Source organism: Somniosus microcephalus, chromosome 20 (assembly GCF_052327205.1).
Source record: "Somniosus microcephalus isolate GS21.2 chromosome 20, FLI_Smic_1.0, whole genome shotgun sequence".
In the NCBI taxonomy this organism is placed as follows: domain Eukaryota; kingdom Metazoa; phylum Chordata; class Chondrichthyes; order Squaliformes; family Somniosidae; genus Somniosus; species Somniosus microcephalus.
Window position 1 is genome coordinate 53,073,793 of NC_141006.1, and position 27,381 is coordinate 53,101,173.

Consider the following 27,381-nt stretch of genomic DNA (forward strand, 5'->3'; position numbering starts at 1 on the left):
AGTTCATACAAGGGTACTCGAAGTGGCTAGTGAATTGGTCACAACCATGCCATTAACTTAAGGGAATCATAAGTAATGGGAGTTGTGCCTGAAAATAGGAAAGTAGTTAACTCTTTAAAGGGGCACAAGGACAACTCAGGAATCTACAAACCAATGCATCTAAAATCTGTTATAAATAGTAGAAGACATTGTGATGGAGGGGATAATAAAATACCTAGTAATAATTCAAGGTGGTGAATATGTGGAATAGAATGCCCAGGGAGGCAGATAGTGTGGAACAATTTAAGGGGGAAATGGCACAGATATTTGAGGAAGAGTCTTTACCAGTTCTGCACTTTGGTAATTTCCTGTAAGTATTGTACTTTTTTTCACGTGTTTAACTGTCATATTTATAAAAGTCTAATATTGTGGCGGAGCCACTAAGGGACTCCGATCAATTGTATATAATTCCCTTTAATAATATATTAGCTACAGCCTGAGTCTGTATCTTTGTTTTCACTGTTTACATGTACAGAGCGCGATCACTTTAATAGCGCGGGTAAACGCGATGACGTCACGCGTTCATCACATGATCCCCCACCGGCGGGAAAAACGTGATGACGTCAGCCACGGGACCGCCCAAGCAGTCCTCGTGGAGCCTCCGAACTGACTAGACCTATATTCGATGTTCTCCTGTAATTATCCGTTAAACTCTGTTAGTTTTCATTAAACCTCGTTTATTTGATCGCCTGAGTGGACCTCAGTCTTTTGATAGGAACTAGACATTCCTACAATATATTCTACAGCTGAAACTTCTGAAGAACTTGCATCCATTCTTTGCTACATGTAAATCGACTGTCATTCAATATTTAATAAAGATAAAGATTTGCAGAAAGGTAGAGTTGTTTTGATTTAAACAGGTACTATGTACTCTACAGCTAACAAAGTAAAAAGATAAAAATAAAGGGGTGCTGTTGTCTGATGCCAGAACAAAGTTTGATTACACGTGATAATATATCAATCTTTAATTATAAAGGATATTAGTTACAATATACCAAATTTATTACATATTTTGGTCTTTCATGACTTGAAAAAATTACATATAGTAAACCATTAGAAAAAGTTCACATCAGTTTTGCATCCATTGCATCTTAGTTAGCTTCCATTACAATTTTAAAATAAAATGAAATCACAATATTTATCAACACAAATCCAGAAGCAAACTTTATATATGTTCTAAAGGAAAAATCATAAGTATATCCAAGAAAATTAAAATACCTCACAATATAAAACAAAATGTTGTGTCCTCTCTTTATTCCAGCTCATGTCCCTTACCACAATCAAACACAATCAATTTCTTCATTTTACTTAACTCCTCCATCTTGCAATTTGCAAAACTATATTCAGTAATTTTCTTAACTGTATAAAACACAGAATTCAATTTATATACACGATAATGCAATCAGTGTTTACAACTGTACAATGCATTGTACAAGTAACACTCAACATTTTGTAAACTGGTGTAACAGATAGATTTATTATCAGTATATTAAAATGAAATTGGTCTTTGTATACTCCACTGTTTTTCCTTTACTTAAGAGTGCATTTTTGGCTGTGTGTAATATGTGAATTATACAGTAAAGACAATAACTCAGCCAGGAATCAATATTTTTAATTAGGGCAGCATTTGACAATGATTATGCCAAAGAAAACTGAATGATGTACACATTGCTAAGGGTTTTAAAGAATGTCCACTTGAAACTGTTGACACTGCACTAATACAAGTCCCATGCAGACTTGATACAGATGCTGTAAACATGTAATAGAAAGCAATAGGTTCATCACAATTGTACCTCACAAATATCTGTACTGGAATCAAGCACAATGAGTTTAAATGTAATGTCTGTTAGTTTGCTGGAGGCAATGTTATGAAATCTAAAAGCTGAAATAGCTGGAGGACCATTGGACACTTAACCCCGATGCTAAAAGCAAAACAAATGCTGCTGAACGGAAAATATAATCTCTATTTTCCCATTCTCCATGCCTCAAAGCTATGAATAAGAATTCCATGTGGTTCAGATTATTGCTTATTCTTTACCATGTAAACATTAAACTGTTGTGGGCCCTAAATATAAGGAACCAACACAAAATGCACACAAACAACAATTATTACTGTTATCAATGAGACAACACATGCACTTGTTAGATCAGCAATTATTCTGACATTTTATTATATCAACCTGGGCCATTGTTACCTGTTGATAATCAAGTAACTTTGTAAGATGATAGGATTCTACACATTGTTTCCATACTCTTTAAATAATATTGTGGACTCAAGATTTTTTAACTGATTAGTTTAAAAGGAAATTATTTTATAATTACCCTGAAGGATTTCTCATTTCCATGGTTCTATCATCACATCATCTTCAAGAGAGACAGAACAAGGCAATCACTTGTAAGCTTCACTGCAGTAGTTATTTTATTGTCAATCAATATTAGAAAAAAATGTGTTCAGATGAAACTCTGCCCACAGAATGTCTGCACAGTATTTTAAAAAAGGAAACCATTTCTGAAATAGCTGAATGGATAAATTAACTGCTTAGGTAGCAGTTTTGATTAAGGAAAATATTACAGTGCTAGAAAGAAAGAATGTATTTGAGGGGCTCAAAGACAGAATCTATTTGGTTGGAGTTAACAATAGAGGAGCTATTAAGAGCATAAGAAATAGGAGTAGGAGTAGGCTGTACGGCTCCTTGAGCCTGTTCCACCATTCAATAGGATCATGGCTGAACTTCTAGATCAACGCAACTTTCCCCCCTAGCCCCATTATGCTACTTGGTGTATTTTATAAGCCACCAAATAGTGGGAAGGATAGAGGAGCAGATTTGCAGGGAAATTATTGAGAGGTGCATGAACTATAGAGTACTGATAATGGGAGAATTTAACTACCCCAATATTGAATCGGGCGCAATTGTGCTAAGGGCAGAGAGAGGGAGGAATTTCTGAAGTGTGTTCAGGAGAACTTTCTTGATCAGTATGTTTCCTGCCCAATGAGGAAGGAGGCATTGCTGGATCTAGTCCTGGGAAATGAAGTGGGTCAAGTGGCGATTGTCACAGTGTGGGAACATCTCGGGAATAGTGATCATTGTATCATAACATTTAGATTAGTTATGGAGAAGGACAAGGAGCAATTGAGAATAAAAAATACTTAACTGGAGCAGGGTTAATTTCAGCGAATTGAAGAGGAATCTGGCCCGGGTAAATTGGAGTCAAAGGGCTCGATTTTGCCATTGGGGTCGGGCTGGGGTGTGTCAGATGGTTTTCGTGTCAGGACCCCGACTCCGATGTGAAGTGGGAAAAAAGAGCGATTTTCCCCTAACTGGGCACTTGATTTCCAGCGTGTGGGAACCCCTGGCCCAATTAGTCTTTCCATCCTGAAAGTCGCCTCTGATGACATCATCAGTGCTGCTAGATTTAAGGCCTGGAAACGCTTTGGACATTGTATGAAGGACTTCATTTACCGACCATGTCCACCAGCAAGCAAAAGTGTGCACCTCGCTTTGATGAGCCCTCCCTCCAAGCTCTGGTGCAGGGAGCAAGATCTAATAAGGAGGTGCTCTTCCCTTCCTCAGGGAGAAAAAAGCCACCACAACAGACTAAAGCTGTGTGGCTGCAAGTGGCCCAGGAGATCAATGCCATCTCTATGTGCCGCAAAACCTGGTTGCAGTGCAGGAAGAGGTTTCATGACCTTCTCCGCACAGGAAAAGTGAGTATGACTTTCTCATCAACCTCAATCTCATCCCCATCGCCTCTCCTCACCAGCACTCTGCTTTGCCAACCTCTTCCTCCACATCCCACTTGACACTGACATCCCTGCACCCATACCCATTCCCTCTCTCTCTATGGTCACATTCACTTAACTATTCCACCATGCAGCCCTCACACTCCCTATCACTGTGATACAATGACAACAACTTACAACACACAGGGAGGGCTCGTTGTCTCCTTCTAAGCATCTATGCTATGGATTTGCTACACTCACTCTGTCATTCTCACTTAAACTCCATTTGTGTCCCTCATTGCAGGAAAAGAGAGCCCACAATAAGAGGGAAAGAGCAAGGACAGGAGGAGGGCCACTCTCAGTAGCCCAGCTCACCACCTTGGAGGAGGCGGCCCTGGAAATTGCCGGGATTGAGGAGGATTCCCAAGTGGGGGACGGACAGGCGGGCGCATCACAGCAAGCTGGTGACAGAATAGTTTGGCATCTCTCTCATTGACATTGCATGAGTGACTGATAATGATTCTGATGCTCTAACAGATTGACTTATGATCATCTGCACATTTCAATGTGCATGCAACCTTTACCTCACATCTCTGTTTCCTTTACTCCCCCACAGGACCATCGAGAACCCCCGTTCCCCACTGTCCAGGAGGAAGAGCCTGAGCTTCCAGACTCAAGAGGAAGCTGCAACCTCTGAGGTCGCTCCGTCAGCAGAATGAAGCGCACCCTGCACCAGCGCAGACACTCACACCTCAGTGGGACCTTCGGGACATAGAGTTGTCATCCGGTGTATCACAGCTCACAAGTGAACATTAGCAGATGGTGGAGACAGGGACAGCAGTGGAGAGTCCTCGTCGCAGTGGAGAGGTCGGTCCAAGCTCGATTCCGCTGCATGTCGACCCTGTGCCTCCGGGTCCATCCAGAAGGAGAGCAGTGCGGGAACTCCAGGAAAAGGTGCAGGAGTCTCTGGCAGGTTTTGTCTCCAGGGTCGCAGCGAGTGTGGAGCGAATGGAGGAGTCAATCGCTAACATGAGCAGAACCTTTGTAGAGGCATTGGCGCATGAACGCATCACCACGGAAAGGATGACAACCTCCTTGGAAAGGATGGCTACCTCCATGGTAAGGCTGGCTACGTCCATGGAGGAGCTTAGTCGCCAGGGTATGGAAAACATGGTAATTGTTCAGAATAGACTGACATCTCTTGAGGAGCGATGGTCAGCTATTGAGCAAATAAACCAGACCTGCATGCAAGTCCACTGGAGTAGGACTTCCAGTGCAGAAACGGGTCCTCATGGCCCCCCTGCAGTGCAGGAAGGTGCTGTCCAGCCACTTGCTAGCTCTGAAGTGGGGCTGACCCATGACCCATGGCATACAACAAGGAAGTGGGGGCTCCTCTCCAAGTGCTCACACGACCATGCCACTGCAGAGCCCTTGGTCAGAGCCCCACCAGAGTCCCCACCCAACTGAGATCGGCGTCTCAACCCCTGCACAGCCACAGGAGCAGCAGACTGTTGCTGAGCCCTCACAGGTTCGCAACCTCAGAGGACGCCCGCCAAAGGTGTCGAGACAGGAGCAGCAAGAAAGTGGGCAAGGGGCCTGCACATCTGCTGAAGCCACAGGGGAAGCACCACGTAGGAGCATGGGTAAGAGGAAGATAATGCACAAGTAGTCACAAGGGTAGTCACTTGGGTGTAATGTTGTGTTTAACTTTGAAAAGCCATCAGTTGCTTATTGTCATAAAAAATTCTGATGGCAAACTGTTGCAGTTGTGGCGTGTGTCATTTCGCTAATGGGACTTCGACATTGAGGGCTTAGGGCGACTTGCAATTGTCAGTATGGTGGTCAGAGTGAAAGGAATCCGCCGGTTCTTGGCCATTATCGATGGTCTGATAAGAAGGTGCGAGACAAAAGTGTTTGATTGTGCAGGCTAAGCAAATCTGGCCAAGATGAGTGCATCCCTTGCATCCGGGCAGCAATGTGGTCGCGTACTGGTGCCTTCTGGCCTGTGCAGCTTCAGGTGGGTGAGCAGCAGCTTGGCGCTCCTGTTGTTGCTGCTGCTGTTGTTCATGGTTTTGCTGCTGCCACGGCTGGTCTTCGTCCGAATCTGATGTCCAGGAGGAAAGGAAATAAATGGTTCCCATACTTCTGGTATACGCCTCAGTTGAGAAAGCACTGAGTCAAGGTGGCGAGAGGGGTTTCCCAGGAGGTCACACTGGAGATGGGTGTCAGGCTCCAAACTTCCACAACAATGGGTATGCCTGCTAAAAGTTCCCCCAGACCTGAGACAACAAAGTTCTGCCACCTGCAAATGATGATTGGTGAAAACTCCTTTTTAATGGTGGAGCTGCAGCTGTTAGTAAGCAGTCCACTTGTGAGGCCGCCAGGATTCACCTGGTGTGTTCCAGAGGAGACGTGCAGGACGTGGGAAAAGTGGTAAAATCAGAAAGGCCTCTCAAAATGGGATTATAGAGGCACTTAACTGGTTGTTAAGGGCCTTTTCCGCCTCTTGAAGGCGGCATGGAAACGGGGTCAGAAAACACGCATTTTGGGAAAATTGCTCGGAGGTGTGATAGAGGCAGGATCGGGCCCGCCTGCCATTTTTAGCGATTTTAACACCTCACACGCCTCCAATCCCGCCTCCTCGAGCCTGGCAAAAATCGAGCCCATAGACTGGCAGGCAGAAATGTAATGGAGCAATGGGCAACCTTTAAAGAGGAGATGGTTCGGGTACAGTCTAGGTACATTTCCACAAGGGGGAAAGGGAGGGCAACCAAAGCCCTCTCTGGATGACAAAGGAGTAGGATGAAGCAGAAAAGGGGGCATATGACAGATGTCATCTTGATAATACAAGTGAGAATCAGGCTGAATATAAAAAGGACAGAGGAGAAGTGAAAAAGGAAATAAGAGGGGCAAAGAGACAGTACGAGAATAGATTGGAGGCTAACATAAAAGGGAATCCAAAGGTCATCTATAGGCATATTAACAGTAAAAGGGCTGTCAGAGAAGCGATGGGGCCAATTAGGGACCAACATGGAGATCTATTGATGGACGCAGAAGGCATGGCTGAGGTACTAAATGAGTACTTTGCATCGGTGTTTGAAGAGAACTTTGCCAAAGCTACGGTAAACGAGGAGGTTGTGGGGATACTGGATGAGATAAAAATAGATAAAGAGGAGGTACTAGAATGGCTGGCAGTACTTAAAGTGGATTCGTCACCGGTCCGGATGGGATGCATCCTAGGCTGCTGAGGGAAGTAGGGGTATAAATTGCGGAGGTGCTGGCCACATATTCCAATCCTCCTTAGATACAGGGGTGGTGCCATAGGACTGGAAGATTGTAAATGTTAAACCCTTGTTCAAATAAAGGGGAGAAGGATAAACCTGGCAATTACAGGCCAGCCAGTTTAACGTTGGTGGTGGGGAAGCTTTTAGAAACAATAATCCGTGAGAAAATTAACAGCCACTTGGACAAGTATCTACTAATAAAGGAGAGCCAGCATGGATTTGTTAAGCACAAATCATGTTTGAGTTTTTGGTGAGGTAACACAGAGGGTGAGTGAGGGCAGTGCAGTTGATGTTGTGTATGTGGACTTTCAAAAGGCATTTGCTAAAGTACCACATAATAAGCTTGTTAGCAAGATTGACACCCATGGGATAAAAGGGGCAGTAGCAACATGGAGAAAAAATTAGCTAAGAGATAGAAAATGGAGAATTGTGGTGAATGGCTGTTTTTTGGACTGGAGGGAGGTATACAGTGGTGTTACCCAGGGTTCACTGCTGTTTTTGATATACATTAATGACTTGGACTTGGAGGTACAGGGCACAATTTCAAAATTTGCAGATGACACAAAACTTGGAAGTGCAGTAAACAGTGAGGAAGATAGTAATAGACTTCAGCTGGTGGAATTGCTGGACACATGGCTGATGAAATTCAGTGCAGAAAAGTTTGATGATACATTTGGTAGGAAGAATGAGGAGAGACAATACAAGCTAAATGGTACAGTTTTAAAGGGGGTACAAGAAGAGAGAGACCTGGGGTTGTTTGTGCACAAATCTTTGAAGGTGGCAGGACAGGTTAACAAAGCAATTAATAAAGCATATTGGATCTTGGGCTTTATAAATAGAAGAATAGAGTACAAAACCCAGGAAGTTATGCTAAATCTTTATAAAACACTAGTTCGGCCCCAGCTGGAGTATTGTATCCAATTCTGGTCACCACACTTTAGAAGGATGTGAAGGCTTTGGAGAGGGTACAGAAGAGATTTACTACAATGGTTCCAGGGATGAGGGATTACAGTTACGTGGATAGATTGGAGAAGCTGGGGTTGTTCTCTTTAGAGTAGAGAAGGCTAAGAGGAGATTTGATAGAGGTGTTTAAAATCATGAAGGGTTTAGATAGAGTAAATAAAAAGAAACTTAAGAGTCGATAACCAGAGGGCAATTTAAGGTGATTGGCAAAAGAACCAGAGATGACATGAGGAAAAACCTTTTTACACAACAAGTGGTTAGGATTTGGAATGCACGGCCTGAAAGGATTGTGGAACAGATTCAATAGCAACTTTCAAAAGGGAATTGGATAAATACTTGAAGGAGAAAAAATTGCAGGGATATAGGGATAGAACAGGGAAGTGGGACTAACCGGATGCTCTTTGAAAGAGCCGGTGCAGACTCAATGGGCCAAATGGTCTCCTTCTGTGCTGTACTTTTCTCTGATGCTAGTGTGGAATTGTGGCATACAACTAGGAAGTCCCTGGTTTGATCCCCAGTCTGTTTTAAGTTAGCTGATCTCAGTTGGAGTCAACAGGCTGCAGCACCCTGGGCTAAAGATGGGGAAAAATCCACCATGGTTCCTGGTCCTGACCACATTTATCCATTCAGCTATTGTAGGAAGTTATTTCCTTTTTAAAAACTACTTGTGAAGACTTTCTATGAGTAGCGTTTAGTCTGAACACTATTATTAATTATGTATTTGATCTAATATTAATTGAGAATAAAATAACCCATACTGCAGTGAATCTTATACACCCTTCTCCAAATGGGTGTTAAACATGTATTGAAGGCAAATGAAGTGGGCATTAAATACTCCATCACCCAATAGCCTGTTCTATCTAATATTAACATAGACCAAAGAGATTAGATGAAGGAGCATTAATGGGGACAAAGGGGGAGAAATTGAGTATAGCCCCGTTTGGGGCACCAGCCTCGCCAGGGCGCGAAAAGTAGTGCCCTGGAAACATTCGCACCCCCACACCGGAAATTGAGTTGTTGCGCCCCAAAGGGAAGCGCGGCGCTACTGGAGGCGCCCCGCATCCCTCTTGGGGCGCTGCGAGTGAATATTGTCATAGTGAATAGCGCCACACACTGCGGCACGTCGCGCTGCGGTATTGCAGGCCTTCCTCCCTTTCTTAAAGGGGAGGGGCCTTGTGTAGTGCGATCTGGGGCCCAGCTGGGCCCCCGAGGATCAGGAGTGCAGGCAAAAGAGCCCGGCACCGAGGAGAAGTGCCAGGCTCTTGGAGCGCAGCCGGCACTCCGCGGGGGGGGGGGGGGTTCAGGAGGCCGGGGACGGGAGCGCAGGCAGGTGCTGGCAGGCGGCCAACAACAAAAATGGCCGCCCCACACCTCGCCTTTAATTTGCGCCTCTCTGGCCACAGGTAGGCCCCCCTGAACCGGTTGGACATAGCGTCCGGTGGTAAATCAGGGGGCGCTGCCAAATATTGCGGCCGGGGCGTCAGCGGGGCGCTGCGCACACCGATGATATCATCAGTAGCGGCGCAGCGCTAATGGTTAGCGCCACCACTAACGTCCCGCGGAATTCAGTGGGAGGCGTGGACAGTGCCGCGCGCGGGCGCCAGTTGGCTTGCAACCCACTTAGCGCCCTCTTAAGGCGCTAACGGGTGGCGCAACCTACTGAATTTCTCCCCCAAAGACTTTAAAAAAGGGAATAATGAGGAGTGACGGACCTGAGGAATAGGGCAATAAAAATGACTGAGTGACTGTGCTTAAAGAAAGTGAAATTGTATGTGGGGCAGAGAAAATGGATGAATTAGATATTAAAATAGGCATTATCATCATCAGACAAGGTGGACTGCAATTTCCTGAATTGACAGGGTTGTTCTGAGGAAGCATTAAGCAACACCCATCTGACTCCTCTTTAGAATATTCAGACTACAGGGTCATCCCCCATCCTCAGGCACATCATCTGTATTTATGGAGCTTCGAGAAATAACCTGGCTAATTTTCTTACAAATTTTTAGGTTTATCTCATCTGGTCTGGGTGCTTTGTGGACATTGGGCTCAAAATTCCTGGGTTGGGAAGGGTGGAAGTGGGCAGTTGCACCCACATTCTCAATGCATATCCAAACAAATACTGGATTTAGGATGTGATGATGTCACCTATCCTAAATTCCATCTCTTCCACCTTTCTATGTGCCAGGCTAACTCCGCATCAATATATAGCAGGGGCAGCTCCCAGGACCAGCGCATCAAGTGGTATGTTAACTTCTGATCGACTTCACAGACTTCTACACATTTCTTTGGTTTGCCTGCATTGATTGGAAAATTTAGTTTGCATTCTAGTTCTGCGGCCTTCACCAATGATTCCTCTTACCCGCAGACATGGTTGTTCTGAGGAAGCATTAAGCAACACCCATCTGAAGGCTACAATGTGGGAATCCCATTGTACATGATTTACATTTTGGTGGAAAAGGATGAGGAGCAGCAGGAGGCTGTATAGGAAGCCAGGCTTAGCAGGCAGCACCAAAAGAGAGCCAGATCATCAAAGAATCTACCCCTTTAAATTGAAGCAGGCCTTTAAATCCTGCCATTGCAACTTTGCTCCGCCTCCTTGAGTTTTCCCATTGTATTGAACCTATCGCTCGTGGGATTCATGGCCTTGTCCTGGCCGACATTACGTGTTTGGTTAGCACTAATCAGATGCTCATTTATATTTACCAATGTCTTAATTCCCTCTCCTGCAAAATCTAATTTGGTTATATATTCTAGGACTGTGGAGATTAAAGTACTGGAAGGCTGAGCGAAGTGGATATGAATCACACTGATAATACAGCATAATGGGGCACTCAAATTATATTAGAAGACTAAATGATTTGGACATGGTGGGGTAGAAACTGGTTTAAGACCATTTTCGGACACATAATGGAATGCGTGCCCAATCACATGGATGCAAATTGGTCCTTCTAATTAATTTAAATAGAACAGCTAGGCTGCCACCACTACTCACACTGTTCATTGGCTGCTTGTCTAAAGGGGCGTCACTATCGCGCACTGATGACACCTCTTAAAGAGGAAGTGCACTTTGGCTGCAGGCAACTGTCACTGAAGATTGCTGATAATGGCAGGCAGAGGAGAAGCTACAAGGGCCCCTTGTTTTCCTGATGCTGCGTTGGAGGAATTGGTGGCGGAGGTCGGCAAGAAGATGTCCAGGCAAGCTGTGCAGCTTGAGTGGGCAGAGTAGATGAGCACTGTCCCCAGGACATGGTGCAATGATCTCACAAGACTAGTTAAGGTAAGCTTCCTTCCTCATATCACTCATTACTTTCTGCTTAGCCCTGCACTACCTCTGGCCCCAGCATTCACCACTCTTTCCATCTCTCTCCTCAAATCACTGCAGCACAATTCACTCTGCCTCTTTCTGTTCCTACTTCACACCTGCTATTCTCCTCACTATTACTGCCCTCACCTCCTCACACCTCTGCCACCATTCATACAAAAGCAACACTATTCTACCCTGACATGCACATACTCAAAACATCTCACTACTCTAACACTAACACACTCCCTTCTTTCTTGCAGGACAAACTCGCAGGCAATCAGAGGGAACAGGCAATCACAGGAGGAGGGCCACATCTCATCCAGGTGCTCTCTCCACTGGAGAAACAAGTTATGAACATCGTAGGCAGGGGCACGCATCAGGAGCATGGCGTTTGGCAAGGTTGGAGGACATGCCCCGCAAGATTTTCCACCATTTTTTTCTTGTTCCCTCCTCACTTAAATCTCACCCTCACACACGCCTGCACTCTGTTCTCGCGCAGAGCAGTGCTGAGATTTAGCCCCGAGAGTGGTATTGTCTCCATGGGAGAGGCACATGCTGTCCTCTCTCAGGATAACGGCATACTTGCTCCCTCACCAGCCTCTCAACCAGTACCCTTGTTGGTGCCAGACTGCCCTGGCCAAAGCTGATTCCCAGTAGTCTGCAGCCGATTCTTCAACAGTCAGAGCTCCTCAAGGTCGCCCACCACAGCCATCTCAAGTGCCCTCAGTGGAAGTTCAGCAGCCTTTCACCTCCCAAGCTGTAGCCACTAGGAACTACCTCGTAGGAGAACTGGAATAGGTAAGCTAGCACACAAGTCAGGCACTAAAGTTTTGCACAAGAGTGATCTGTAAATATGCATCTGTCCTGTAACCATCTGTCAAATCAAGACTGGAGTATTTTAGAGCAGTGAAGTAAAATCTTTTCTTTTAATTTGGTGTTGGTCTTCATAATCTTAGTGATGTAACAGGAACACCTATGAAGATGCACAGTTTGAGGGCATTGTTATGGTGGGTGTCAGGACTGGGTCAGATGGAAGGAGAGACTGTTGGTGCTCTATGGAGGGGAGGGGAGGTTCAGGAGAATCTCTCCTCAATAATTTTCTGCCTTACAGCTCTGGCAGTTCACAGCCCTGCTGGGCTGTGCTCTTCCTCTGCATCCTCTGGTTCCTCATCCCCTTTTTTATCTTTCACCTCCACTTCTTACTCCTCAGGAAGCACCACGGCAATTCCCTTTGCATTGCAAGATTATGGAGCATGCAGTAAAGAATTCTGAATCTTGACACTCACTCTGGGCTATACTGAAGGACTCTTGTCCAGGCAGCGGAACCGTTGTTTCAGGTTTGCTCAATCCAACCCCTTGTTGCATGGCTCTGATTATGTCTGCGCTTCACATCTGTGCTCGGGTTCCTGACAGGAGTCGTGAGCCAGTTGGTGTGAAGATAGCCTTTGTCTCCCCAGAAGTCATCCTGCCATCTGATGGTCTGGTTGTAACAGAGTGGGTACTGAGGACTGGTGCAGTATGAAAGCGTCATAACTACTGCCAGGAAACCAAGCACAGACCTCACTGACTCGCTGCCTATAATCACAAATAAGTTGCACATTGAATGAATGGAAATTCTTCCTGTTCAGAAACAGAGCTGGTTTGTGATGGGGAACACACAGAGCTGTGTGGTGCAGTCTATGATGCACCTGTGGGAATCCAGCAATCCGGGCAAATTCCAATGGTCTTTCTTCCTGCTTGTCAGCCTCCATGGGGAAGGCGATGAACTGTTGTCACCTCACAAAGAGTGCATCAGTGACCTGCTGGATCACCGTGTGTGCCGAAAACTGACTGATGTTGCTGCTATCACCAGAAGCAGTTTGGAAGGAGCTGGACGCACAAAGGTTCAGAGCCACAATGACCTCTGCTGCCATAAGCAATGCAGGGCATGCCCTGGTGTTGGGCTTTGATTCTCGCTCCAACAGGTGGGGTGGCACAGGTAAGCGACCGTCTCCCTGTTGAAATGCAGTCACGTTATACACTGCTCCTGTGAGGTTCAGGTATGATATTTTATTTCTGAAGGCCTGTGCCATTGCCTCCTTCGCCCTCTTCTTGCATCCTCTGCAGGTCTTTTCTACTGCTCTTCCTTCTGATTTGGGAATCTCAAGGGTAAGCCCAACATGTTCAACACTGAGATTAAGCAAATTCTGAAAAGGAGTTCAGGAGTTTCAAAACTCTCTCTTTCAAAGTATTTCACAGCCAAACTGTAGCCAAAGCAGCAAAAAACTTGGTCCAAAAGTACCCTGGTAGGCTAAAGCAACTAACCAGAGACTTAACTTAATGAAGGTGGGGATCCCTTTAAATAATAAAGGCTGCTTATCGACTGTTCACGCCATGAATTGTTGGGCAAGTGCCGTTTCAGGCGTGCACAGATATAATTTCCCAAAGGGTCCTGATTCAGTCACAGGACCTTTATTACCATTTTTAATGATGCCTGCGTTTGTTTCAAACAACTGCCAGGGACGCCTAATGAGCACGCAAACCAATATGGTGTCGGGTCCACTTCCTGCACCGGATGTTGCACTGCGTGTAAAATGGGAGAAACGCAAACCAATTTCTACCCCGTGATTCTAAGTGTTGGACAAAAATGCACGATGTCCATGAAAGAAGGAATACAGGTTTGATGTCCCATCTTTTCAGTTCCGGAACTGAGCAACAGTGTACAGGAAAGGGCTGAGCATGGGTCAGCATCCCACTGGAAGAGGAAAATCAGAGGATAATTTATCCCTGGGTTGTTCTTGCAACACATCCTAGCAACCAGTTAAGGAAAACAGTGCTGGACATCAGTTGCGAGTGATGCATGCTCTGATCAGACTGGAGCAAGAGGAGAGAGAAAAGATGTTTTAATAAATATAGCAGTAAATTGCCGCTCAAAGAAAAAGAAGGTTTTAGAAGTGCACCCAGATATCAGGGTGAGAGGAGTACTAAAGTGCAGAAACTAGGTGAGGGGAGTACTAAAGTGCACAGAGACCAGGTGAGGGGAGTACTAAAGTGCACAGAGACCAGGTGAGGGGAGTACTAAAGTGCACGGAGACCAGGTGAGGGGAGTACTAAAGTGCACGGAGACCAGGTGAGGGGAGTACTAAAGTGCACGGAGACCAGGTGAGGGGAGTACTAAAGTGCACAGAGACCAGGTGAGGGGAGTACTAAAGTGCACGGAGACCAGGTGAGGGGAGTACTAAAGTGCACAGAGACCAGGTGAGGGGAGTACTAAAGTGCACGGAGACCAGGTGAGGGGAGTACTAAAGTGCACGGAGACCAGGTGAGGGGAGTATTAAAGTGCATGGAGAGCATGTGAGAGGAGTATTAAAGCACAGAGAACAAGTAAGTTATGTATTAAAGTGCACTGAGACCAGGTGAGCAGAGTATTAAAGCGCACTGAATTAACCAGGGGGTAGATTTTTGTCTTCCATGGAATGAAAATCGGGTGGGAGCTACAATGAGATCTCTGCCCAGGTGAAGGGAAAAATCTCTCACTAGCTGACTGGACTATTAAAGTGCACTGAGACACTAGATGAGGAAAGTATTAAACTGAACTAAGAGGGTGGATGAAAGAATTATTAAAAATCCACTGAAAGGCTAGGGAAAGAAGTATTAAAATGTATTGAAAGGCATAGTGAAGGAGGTTTTCAAGTGCATTCAGAAGAAAAGTAAAGATTGCATTAAAGTTCACTGGTGGGCTTAGTGCAGCCGGCATTATCATTTGTTGAGATGTCAGATGAACAGGACACTGACCCTGGGAGGCAGAGTAATGGGTGATTGATAGCAGAAAGGCATAGGGAGCTGTTGGCACCTCACTGCACTAGCAAAACAGGCCTCAGCATATTAGAACTGTGGTACATGTGGGGCTGAGGATGTTGGTGCTGTAATTGAAGAGAGCTGTATCATATTTTCAGAAATTGGGTTTGTCAGATGGACATAAATTATCCAAGCTAATAACAATAATGACACTACTGTATTATATTATTCATTTTATGGCAGTATGTTTTTGGGGGTGGAGGTTCCTGGTGCAGTGTCACTGGTGTTGAGTGTGTTTCAGAAAATCTGGGTTACAATACTAGAGCCCTTATCTCGGCACTGTGCTTAATCATAAAATTACCTTCTATTCGTGCACTTAAACATCAAAGCATCTTGAATAAAACAAATTCACCATAAATGCACAAAATCACACAATACAAGGCTTTGTAATTATTTCATTCAATAACTATGTGCTTCACTAAATGATCTTATTCTATTACATTAACAAGCTTGTTTATTACTAAATAACCCAATTGCCATTGTCTAAAGGCACATTGTACACACACCACAATTAAGAAAAGAGTGAAACTGCAAATATATAACGGAGATCAGAATGAAACAGTGTATTTGTATACCAGGAGAAATAAAACTGGAAAAGGGATAAACCAGGAGATTATAGGCCAGTTAGTCTTACCTCGGTTATGGATAAACTACTGGGGTCCATAACATAGGACAAATTAGTGAAGAATTAAAAAGGCATGAGGTAAGTAGCAGCAGTCAGCCAGGCCATGCTTGACTAATTTAATTAAATTTATTTGAAGAAATCACAGAGTGCATAGATAAAGGAAATTTAGAGAATGTTGTACGCTGGACTTTCAAAGGATGTTTGATAAGGTGCCATATAAGAGGCTTGTTACGAACATTAAGGCATATGGTATTAAAGGGAATGTAATCAAAACAGATAGAGAGGTGGCTAGGGTATGGAATGCAAAGAATAAATGTCTGTTTTTCAGCTTGCTGAGATGTAGGTAGTAGTGTACCCCAGCAATTGTTGCTGTGACCTCTTTTTTTTCCAATTATACAAATGGTTTGGACATGGGCACAAGAGAATGATATTGAAACTTGGTGATAATACCCAATAGGGAGACTGTAATTTGTGAAGAAGGATACAGAAGATTGGAGGATATAAATAGATTGGTGGAGTGGGCAGATAGGTGGCAGCTGCAGTTTAATGCTGAGAAATATGAAGGAGTATTTTTTGTGGAAAAGAACAGTGAAAGGAAGTATTCCCTAAAATGGTAAGATTCTTAACAGAGTAGAGAAACAAAGAGTTTTAGGCACAGATTGAAAAGACCAGTGGTGTAGTGGCAATTCTAGATGTGAGTATACCATACATCATGTCAGATTTTTTTTGTAGGAAAGTTCTGAGGACATGCCCCTTACAGAAATTTAGATTTTTGACACTTTATTTGGTGCATTTTCTAGCATTTGGTATAGATTTTTTATATACTAACAGACATTTTGAGGCATGTGAGTCAGGGTGTGATGAGGAAAGTGCTACAGGAACTAACTGTGACAGGAAGTGAGCGCTATATGTAAGACTTCTAATATATTATAGATATGAATGTTGTATGTACTTCTTCATATAAGAGAATACACCCACTAAGCTGGACCACAATCTATACAATGAATCATGCACATTCAGGTAATCTGTTAACTGCATAATAAACTTCTTTCTTGCTCTACCAGTATATAGAAATTATTGTTGACGATATTAGTATAGTATTCCTCTGACCACTATAACACCTCTGTTAAACATTTGTCCACAAACATCATCGTAATTTCTAAACTTTGATCTCATAATGAATCACTATTAATATAATAGTATTTAGTTCAAATAATAGCTGTAATAGCAGCTGCCACATAGTCTTAAGGGATTCATCAAAAGATAGCTGGCCATATAATTTTAACCTTGTGTGATTTACCACCTTGTGCTTTTAGAGACAGGACCTTAACCTGGAACAATAAAAAGTGAGTATACTCAGTATGCCCTTGATTACATGCTGCCAAAAAGTGGGCATCCTTTTGTCTCCAAAAATAAAAAAGTGGGTATACCTAGTATACCCTCCACTACCATCCCTATAAAAGAGCATAAAAAGTCAACTGGCATTCTGGGTTTTATATATAGCAACACTAAATATAAAAACAAGGAGGTGATGTTGAATTTGTTCAAGACATTGGTAAGGCTGCAGTTTGAGTACTGTGTGCAGTTCTGGACACCTCATTATAGGAAGGGTATGAGAATCATGGAAAGGGGACAATGAAGATTTATTTGAATGTTACTAGGAATGAGAGATTACAGTTATGAAGGAAGGCATGAAAAATTGGGGCATTTTTCACTGGAACAGAAAAGAATAAGGGGGAGATCTGACAGGTTTTCTAAATTGTGAAAGGTGCAGAGAGGATAAGTAATAAAAGATTGTTTTCACTGGTTGGTGAATTGGTAACAAGGGACATAGATGCAGGATTATCACTAGAAGAAGGGAAAGGTTAAATATTTTTTTCACAGTTATTAGAAGTTGTAATGTTTCACATATGGTGACTCAGACATCATTTGAAAGGGATTTAGATAGGTATTTGAAAAGTAAGACTATACAACAATACAAGGTTGATGGAATTAGAGTAGAAAAGCGAGCACCAACACAGGCCCAATGAGCTGAACGTCCTTCTTCTGTGCCATATGATTCTAGGATCAGAATAATTGTACAAGAGGTAGGTATCCTGTAACGTAAATCAGGGCCAGTGTGATCTCCTGGACCAGTTTTGTTTGCCTAAGGGGCTCAGAGAGGAATTTTTCAGTTTCCCCTGCAATTGAACTTGGGCTTTTATCTGGTTTTTGCCTCTCCCAGGAGATTACATGGTCTGGGTGGGTGTGAAGTATATTCATTGTGATGCATAATGTGTGGGACAAGCTGGATAGATCAGTGGTTCTTTTTCTGTCCGTCATTTTTGTATGTTCATAATTGTCCAAATGTAGATTGGAATCAAATGGTGTAAATGTATAACCGACATCAGAATGATGCATTTAATGTATAACTGAGATCAGACTGAAACAGTGTAAATGTACAACTGGGATCAGAATGGAACAATGTAAAATAACTAAGAACAAAATAAATGGCTCAATGTGTAACTGAGATCAGAATTAAATTGTATATGTAAAACAGATCAGAATGAGTGTAAGTGTACAATAAATCTGATGAAAGTATACATTATGTCCAAGCAATGCACATGATAACTGTGATTAGAAATTACATGATTATGGTCAGAATTATCAACTAAAATAGCTGGATTAAAACATAATACTGTATTGCAGAAAAATCTGGTTCAGTCTGTATAGATTGAAAAACAGTGGAGTCAATACTGGAATATAAAATAATAAACATTAAAGTTGTGATATTTGCTTGGACGGTTGCACAAAATGGGCAGAGCGTAAAACGGACAGCTGATTTGCTACCGCCCAAGATGAATTTCAGGGCGTTAATATTTAATTTCCTACGTTCTTTTCTTAGTGGACTGGTTGACTAATTTACATTATATTCCTGTCTGCACTGTTTAGCACAGTTGCCAATTTGTTTAAAATAAATAATTAACAAACATGTTAAGGTAGCACATAAAATCTTTTTATGCAAATGCACAAACCAGTGCCCTACTAGAGAAAATGAAAGGCCAAGTCATTGGAAAATGGTACACCTCGGGATCCCCAGACGATCATGTCAATGCAATATTTGGTCGGTGGGACCAAAGAGATGCTAGTTTAATTATTAATATATAAACAACTGAATATGCATTCACTTTGCTTTACACAAATATATTTTTTTATAAAATGAGAAAGAAAGTAAACTAACAGCCTTTATACTTATTCTATGTGTGAAATTTTAATCCTTTGGTCAGAAAGAACAGAGCCAAATTGATGTTTGCATTCTCCCTCAGTCAAACCTTGTGTATGAGTAGTATATTTCTGAGACTTTGCTTAATGTTGTGGCCCACTACAAGCAGCCAATAGGCCACGCAACTCCTCACAGAGGAAATCAATGTGTCCAGAGCAGATCAAACACCACAACACATCGATTACACTGCTGACTCTCAACTCATTTCTATCTAAATCAATAAAGGTCCTTTACTGGAAAGGAAATGTATCTCAACCCAAAAGACTGATAAAGGTTACCCCTTCTTCAGGGTAGATTTGTTTACTGATCATTTGTGATCACTTGTTCCTGTGTGTTCCTGCGTATTACAGGCAGTGGATGGGCCTCTGTGTTAAACACCCAGTGTTCTGGAGACAGCAGTTCATCTTCAGAGAACAGCACATAAAGGTACCTTGTTTTGGGAGTTAATGAAAAAGAGGGTTAATATACCACCAGAAATAATGAAAATGCAGGATGTGTTACTTTTTGCAACAATCATATAATTTCTACTTTCTGAGTGTGGTTCGTACCACTAGAGTCCAACGTTCCCAGTGTATAAATGAGAGTGTATTTAAATATCTGAGTTTCAGTTGTTTGAGGGGAATGTTTTACAGCACCTAAGTAGGAGTGACGCCCAAGGCTCGGTTAATGCCTGTTTTAAGCAGGAGCTGCTTACATATGCAAATAGAGTTCCTATGCTAGTTTTAGGACCTCATTTGCAATTTTCAGGTACAAATAGACACACAATCTGCCCATTTGTACCAGGACGTGGCCGATTTCCGCCCTCCGACAACTGGCAATGGTTTGGGCCAGAGGCGCGGCTGCTCCGTCGAATTTGTGCCTGTTTTGTGCGGACATCAAAAATCCCCCTCCGCATGTTTCTAATTCGATATACGTTTCTTGTGTGAGTTGTTAATTTTAGCACTTTTTAACTCTCCAATTTTCTGCTCATACATCCTCTCTTGGAGGTGCTGGGGCGAAATTGGGCTCGGTAGTACCTGTTTTTGGGCGCTATGAGGCCCCTTAAGCTTCCAAAATGGTGTCCACGGCCGCGCGTATACTTCTGATGTGAAGTGCCATATTGGTAAAGGGGTTAGTATATGCACACTTAACGTCTGCCGGCAGCATGCAGAGTAGTCAGATCATAACAAAACGGTGCAATGCTGATTTGATGCCAGTGCTGCCATTTTGGAGCTCCACGCTCCAGCCTACTCCCTCTTAACCTCGCACAGCTGAACATGACATTAAGCAGCATGAAGGGCTCCCCCACCAGTGCTATTTAAAGGGATCATCAACTACTTACAGGTTAGTTGCTGGTTTATTTCTTCTGGCTATTGCTGCAATTCTACGAGTTTTGGGTGCTTTCTATCGTTGTTTAAAGTTTCAAAAGTCTACAGGGAGTGGTGTGGTAGGCGCTGAAGTATTTTTCTGCTGACTTCAAGGCTTCTGCACAAACCATTTATTTCCAGACATGGGTGGACTAATAGGCCTTTCTGTTGGCATTGAGCATGACTGGGAGAATGAGCAGAAGCCTCGCAGAGCAGGACAAGCTGCTCGAGGAGGAGGGGGAGAAGGGCTCTCAGCCGCCCAGGGTCTTTAGGGAGCAATTCTCCTACCTGAACTTCAGCGATGACCAATGTTTGAGACGTCTGCACTTCACTAAGGAGGTCGTCACTTAAATCTGCCACGACTCCAACCTCAGAGTAGGGCAAGTACCGAAGCGTCCTGAAGCAAATATTCTGCTGCTTGGACCGCTCTGGAAGAGCCCTCCAGTACTCAGCTGAGCAGGTCTCAAGATTCGTTGTGGTATGCTGCATGCTGCACAACCTTACCATCATGAGGGAATAGCCCTTGCCACCACCTATCAGGCGAGAAGCTGAGGAACAGGAGCACGACGAGGAGGAGGTGGACGAGGAGGCGGAAGAGGAAGGGAGGCTGCAACCTAGACAGCCTCTTTCTGCCCGGGCTGTACGTGAACAAATAATTCAAGAGAGATACCAATAACCTCAACTCCAATTCCCCATTCACCAACAGTCCCATACTCCTGACCATCACATTGTCCTCTTGCCCACAATGCAAAATACACATTCCAATCCAAATGTATAAATTAAATCATGCCATATTGCATACAAAAATAAAGTAATAGAATCATAGAAATTTACTGCACAGAAGGAGGCCATTTGACCCATCGGGGGTCGATTTTCCTGAAGCTGTCGGGAAGAAGGCGGGACTACCACTTTCGGGATTTAGACCCGCCTACTTCGACGTCCGGCCAATTCGCGCGATTTTCCCTTGATTGACCTTGTTGAGCCCGCCCAGCGGGCTCAGCAGGCCAATTAAGGGCCACCCGGCAACAGGTGACGTCACAAACTGCAATTTCATCTGTCAAGAGTTCTTGACAGATGAAATATCAGTGTTTCACAGCTGTTTGAAGCTGTGAAACACTGACAGTCTGAGTTCTAACATGAGTCCTTCTGCACAGACTCAGTTAGAACTCTCAGCAGCACTCAAAGCTGAAGGCTGTCACTTTTCACAGATCGCAGCCGTTCAGCTTTAAGTGCCGGCTGAGTGATGGGCTCCCGACGGCTACAGGAAGAAAGGCTGTTAAGGTAAGTACAGGTAAGTAAAAGTTCTTTACACACTTTAGACACACCAAACACACTTACCTTTGCACTCATGCACCCATCACTCACCTGAGCACCAACATCGCGACCCCTCCAACCCGACGGCCCGCCTGCTCTAACCTGGCGTGGTTTGGAGCAGTCGGGAATCCCACACGAAACCCCTCAAAATAGGGATTAGGCTAAAAACTGCCTGTTAACTACCTGTTAACAGGCAGTTAATTGGCACTAATCCCTTCCCGCCTGGTTTCGGCGGGTCCCAGTGCGGGGCAGGTATCCGCCGCCCCTGAAACTTGCGTGGGGCGGGGTTTTGGGCGGGATGGTGTCGGGACCCCCAAATTCGGGATTTCCCCCCCCCACACGCCTGAAACCCCGCCTGACGGCTCCAGGAAAATCGACGCCATCATGTCTGTGCCGGCCGAAATAGAGCTATCCAGCCTAATCCCACTTTCCAGCTCTTGGTCCGTAGCCTTGTAGGTTACGGCACTTCAAGTGCATATCCAAGTAATTTTTAAATGTGATGAGCGTTTCTGCCTCGACCACCCTTTCAGGCAGTGAGTTCTAGACCCCACCACCCTCTGGGTGAAAAAAGTTCTCCTCAACTCCCCTCTAAATCCTTCTACCAATTACTTTAAATCTATACCCCCTGGTTATTAACCTCTCTGCTAGGGGAAATAGGTCCTTCCTATCCACTCTATCTAGGTCCCTCATAATTTTATACACCTCAATTAGGTCTCCCCTCAGCCTCCTCTGTTCCAAAGAAAACAACCCCAGCCTATCCAATCTTTCCTTCCAATTCTGTCTAACTTGGATAAAATGCTGAGCCATAGGAGGAGTTACAGTTTTAGTTCTCTATGCAACTTATCAGAATACATCAGTAGGAATAATTTTAATACCTACTTCAATGTCTCTGCAAGGAAAAAGCTCTGCTGTACATCATCATGGTGGGGCAGGGTACTGTACACATCCCTTATCCCAGAAAATCCAGCATCTACTCGACAGTGCTGCTCCAGAGCCTGTGCAAATAGAAAACAGGGGGCTAAATTTAGCCTGTTGCGCATCAGGCAGAGTTATGTGGTTAACTACTGATTTAACACGCAGGCAAGAAAGTTCCACAATCTGAAGACTAGGTACTGAAATTCCATGGGGTTTCCACTAGTCTCCTATATAAATGCAAGTCTTTCTTTTCTCCTGTCATAACTCCAGCAGGAGATTGATGGAACTTCCAGGGAAAAGGTGAGATTGGGGTTGGGATGATAGTTAGTGAGGTCACGGAGGTCGAGGGTAGGGTTTTTGAGGAGGAATGATGATGGCAGACCTGGACGGGAGGTTGGAATGGGATTGAGGGACCAGGAAATCAGTCTCATGGATGAGATGAGTTTGCAGAGGGCGGGGGGGGAGATACTAGAGAGAGATGAGGGTTTGGGAATTGGGATTAGGGGTGGTTTGGCTTAGTGAACAATGGGAAGAGGGAGAAGCAGCAGAGGCAGCTGAACGGATGGTCTCTATCTTGGAGAGAAAGTAATCCATGAGCTTCTCGCAATTGTTGTTAGTGGTGAGGTGCACCAGGCAGGGTGCAGGGATCTAAGGAGGCAGATGGTAGTGGAGAAAAGCTTGGGGTTATCTTTGTCCTAGCTTGGGATTATCCTAGTGTTGTGAGCTAGGTGAAAGAGGAGAACGAGGCTCAGTAGAGCTTGATGTGGTCAGATCTGGCAACGGATGGCTAAGTAGTTGTTTGCCAAGTACGCTCAAGTTTATGGCCCTTGGACTTCAGGGAGCAAAGATGGGGGCAACAACAAGGATGGGGGACTGTGAAGGTTTTGATGGGGGAAAAGGCATCAAAGGTGGAAGGTAGGGAGTGGTTGAGCAAATTAACAGCTGCAAGTGTACTGTGATGAATAGAGAGCCAATTCTAAGCAGCTTGGAGTTTGAGGGTGCGGCTGTAAGCAACTTGGAGGATAGCTTTTGCAGGGGCAGATGCAAAAGGAAGTGGGATTTATGGAAGGTAAGGGAATGTGGATGGTGAGAGATACAATCAAGTGGTCAATGATAGCCTTGTCAATGATCGAGACCACGGGAGTGGAAAGGCAATGGGAGACGGTGGGGTCGAGGGGATAGCTGTGAATATAAGTAGGAGCGTTTATATATAGGGAGACAAGAGGGCAGTGGCTACATAGGGGGATGGAGTCGGTGGTGAGGTTCTGGCGTTTGTGGTGAGGGCCAAAGACGATGGCTTTGATTGTCCCATTGTTTAGCTGGAGGAAATTCTGGCTCATCCAAGGCTGGATGTCAGCCATGTAGTGGAGGGATAGAGAGGTGATGAAGCGGTAAGGCTGGGTGTCATCAGAGAACATATGGAAACTGACTCCATGATGTCACTGTCACATTTCAGGATATTTTGACCTTTTTCCGCAGAAAGGATTTGTAAAAAAAAAATTTCATTTAAGTGTTGGGTTTTAAAAGAAAGTGAATTTGTGCAGGTTTAAAAAGCAAGGTCACAATCTGCAGGTGTTTGCCAAATGCATAATGAAGCCAGACATTGGTACTGTTACCCAGGATGATTGGAAAAAATAGGAGAAGCATTATCTTATCCTGGGGCTCCCAACAAATTTACATGGTGGGTTGGGGGGGGTGGTGGGTGAGGGTTAGAAATGTCCCTTTTTGTTCAGCTTTCCCTGAAGCTAGTTTCAAAGGGAGTGGTGCAGCAGCAGTTTTGATTAGTAGTTCTTCTGGCCAACCCCCAGACAAAGGCTCACATGTGGGGAGTTAGACACCAAAGGGCTGCAAAATGGATGGAATACAGGAGAGAAGTGTTAGAAAATTGGCTTTAAGTCAAACAAGTTGACCCACTGAAATGGATTAGTGTAGTATATTCATTATTTTTCTATCATTCATGAAGACAAGTTGTATTGATGGACAACAAAGTGAATGCGATTATGATCATTGCTCTGTATGTGCACTTTACTGTGAAATAAAGCAGCTTACATTTTGTATCAAGCCTTGTGTCGCCTAGTTCGAATCACATGGCTTATGCTGTCACACATGTAGAACATTGCAAGTCAACTTGAATAAAAGTGAGACGCTCACATTGTAAAAGGAGGTGACTGACGCCACTGAACACGAGAAGGTATCTATGCCATACCTGAATTTGTAATAGTTGCCAAGGGCCAGCATGTAGATGAAGGGGAAGGGGCCGAGGATGGTTCCTTGGGGAACTCCCAAGGTGACAGTGCAGGGGTGGGAAAAGAAACCAGTGGTAGAGATGCTTTAGCTACGATTGGATAGATAAGAGTGGAACCAAGAGAGACAGTCCCCTAAAATGATATTGGTTCTGATTAAACTATTACCAAAGATGTCTCAAAGGATATATATGCTATAAAAAAGCGAACGGTCTTCACATACCTGTACTGCCTCCCAGCCCCATTCTCTATACCTGGGGTCATGGGTAAATCTCCACATGTGCATGTAGGTTTCAACCACTTCAGGTCGCAGGATGTAATACTTATCATTCATTCGTGTAGCAACAGCGTCTGCACCACCATCGAAACGAAATGCTTCAGGACCAAGTTTAGTTGCTGAAAATCAATAAGTAGTTGTAAATTCAAAAAGATTATAGTATTCAACTAATGCCTCTTAAATGAACATGCCATTTAACTGCAGAACTATTTCTGTCTCTTCTGCAACTCTAGCTAATGGAGAAGGGGCTGAAATTCTGCTCTGATTTAACGTAGGCTTTTCTGCTGCACTGACTGCACAAACTGTGCGAGGGGAGCAGTGACTGACTGCACCAACTGTGCGAGGGGAGCAGTGACTGACTGCACAAACTGTGCGAGGGGAGCAGTGACTGACTGCACAAACTGTGCAAGGGGAGCAGTGACTGACTGCACAAACTGTGCGAGAGGAGCAGTGACTGACTGCACAAACTGTGCGAGAGGAGCAGTGACTGACTGCACAAACTGCGAGGGGAGCAGTGACTGACTGCACAAACTGTGCGAGAGGAGCAGTGACTGACTGCACAAACTGTGCGAGAGGAGCAGTGACTGACTGCACAAACTGTGCGAGGGGAGCAGTGACTGACTGCACAAACTGTGCGAGGGGAGCAGTGACTGACTGCACAAACTGTGCGAGGGGAGCAGTGACTGACTGCACAAACTGTGCGAGAGGAGCAGTGACTGACTGCACAAACTGTGCGAGGGGAGCAGTGACTGACTGCACAAACTGTGCGAGAGGAGCAGTGACTGACTGCACAAACTGTGCGAGAGGAGCAGTGACTGACTGCACAAACTGTGCGAGGGGAGCAGTAACTGACTGCACAAACTGTGCGAGAGGAGCAATGACTGACTGCACAAACTGTGCGAGAGGAGCAGTGACTGACTGCACAAACTGTGCGAGGGGAGCAGTGACTGACTGCACAAACTGTGAGGGGAGCAGTGACTGGCTGCACAGACGGTGCGAGAGAGCAGTGACTGACTGCACAAACTGTGCGAGAGAGCAGTGACTGACTGCACAAACTGCGAGGGGAGCAGTGACTGACTGCACAAACGGTGCGAGGGGAGCAGTGACTGACTGCACAAACGATGCGAGAGGAGCAGTGACTGACTGCACAAACGGTGCGAGAGGAACAGTGACTGACTGCACAAACGATGCGAGAGGAGCAGTGACTGACTGCACAAACTGTGTGAGAGGAGCAGTGACTGACTGCACAAATGATGCGAGAGGAGCAGTGACTGACTGCACAAACGGTGCGAGAGGAGCAGTGACTGACTGCACAAACTGCACGGGAAGCAGTGACTGACTGCACAAACTGTGCATGGGTAGCAGTGACTGACTGCACAAACTGCGAGAGGAGCAGTGACTGACTGCACAAACGGTGCGAGGGGAGCAGTGACTGACTGCACAAACGATGCGAGAGGAGCAGTGACTGACTGCACAAACGGTGCGAGGGGAGCAGTGACTGACTGCACAAACGGTGCGAGAGCAGTAACTGACTGCACAAACTGTGCGAGGGGAGCAGTGACTGACTGCACAAACTGTGCGAGAGGAGCAGTGACTGACTGCACAAACGGTGCGAGAGAGCAGTGACTGACTGCACAAACTGCACGAGAGAGCAGTGACTGACTGCACAAACTGTGCGAGGGGAGCAATGACTGACTGCACAAACTGTGCGAGAGGAGCAGTGACTGACTGCACAAACTGTGCGAGGGGAGCAGTGACTGACTGCACAAACTGTGCGAGAGAGCAGTGACTGACTGCACAAACTGTGCGAGAGGAGCAGTGACTGACTGCACAAACTGCGAGAGAGCAGTGACTGACTGCGCAAACTGCACGAGAGGAGCAGTGACTGACTGCACAAATGGTGCGAGAGAGCAGTGACTGACTGCACAAACGGTGCGAGAGGAGCAATGACTGACTGCACAAACTGTGAGGGGAGCAGTGACTGACTGCACAAACTGTGCGAGAGGAGCAGTGACTGACTGCACAAACGGTGCGAGAGGAGCAGTGACTGACTGCACAAACGGTGCGAGAGAGCAGTGACTGACTGCACAAACTGTGCGAGAGAGCAGTGACTGACTGCACAAACTGCACGAGAGGAGCAGTGACTGACTGCACAAACGGTGTGAGAGGAGCAGTGACTGACTGCACCATCGGTGCGAGGGGAGCAATGACTGACTGCACAAACTGTGCGAGAGAGCAGTGACTGACTGCA

The 27,381-nt window shown here is 44.9% G+C and overlaps 1 protein-coding gene across 1 annotated transcript in view; it reads right to left on the reverse strand.

Moving 5' to 3' along the window:
• Positions 1 to 989: 989 nt before the first annotated feature.
• Positions 990 to 27,381, reverse strand: part of LOC147103254 (mannosyl-oligosaccharide 1,2-alpha-mannosidase IA-like) — a 216,401-nt gene continuing 190,009 nt past the window's right edge. The window contains 3 exon segments of the mRNA XM_085962703.1: positions 990 to 19,465; positions 22,575 to 22,690; positions 25,077 to 25,249. Coding sequence (XP_085818829.1) covers positions 19,336 to 19,465; positions 22,575 to 22,690; positions 25,077 to 25,249 — 419 coding nt within the window. The 3' untranslated portion in view covers positions 990 to 19,335.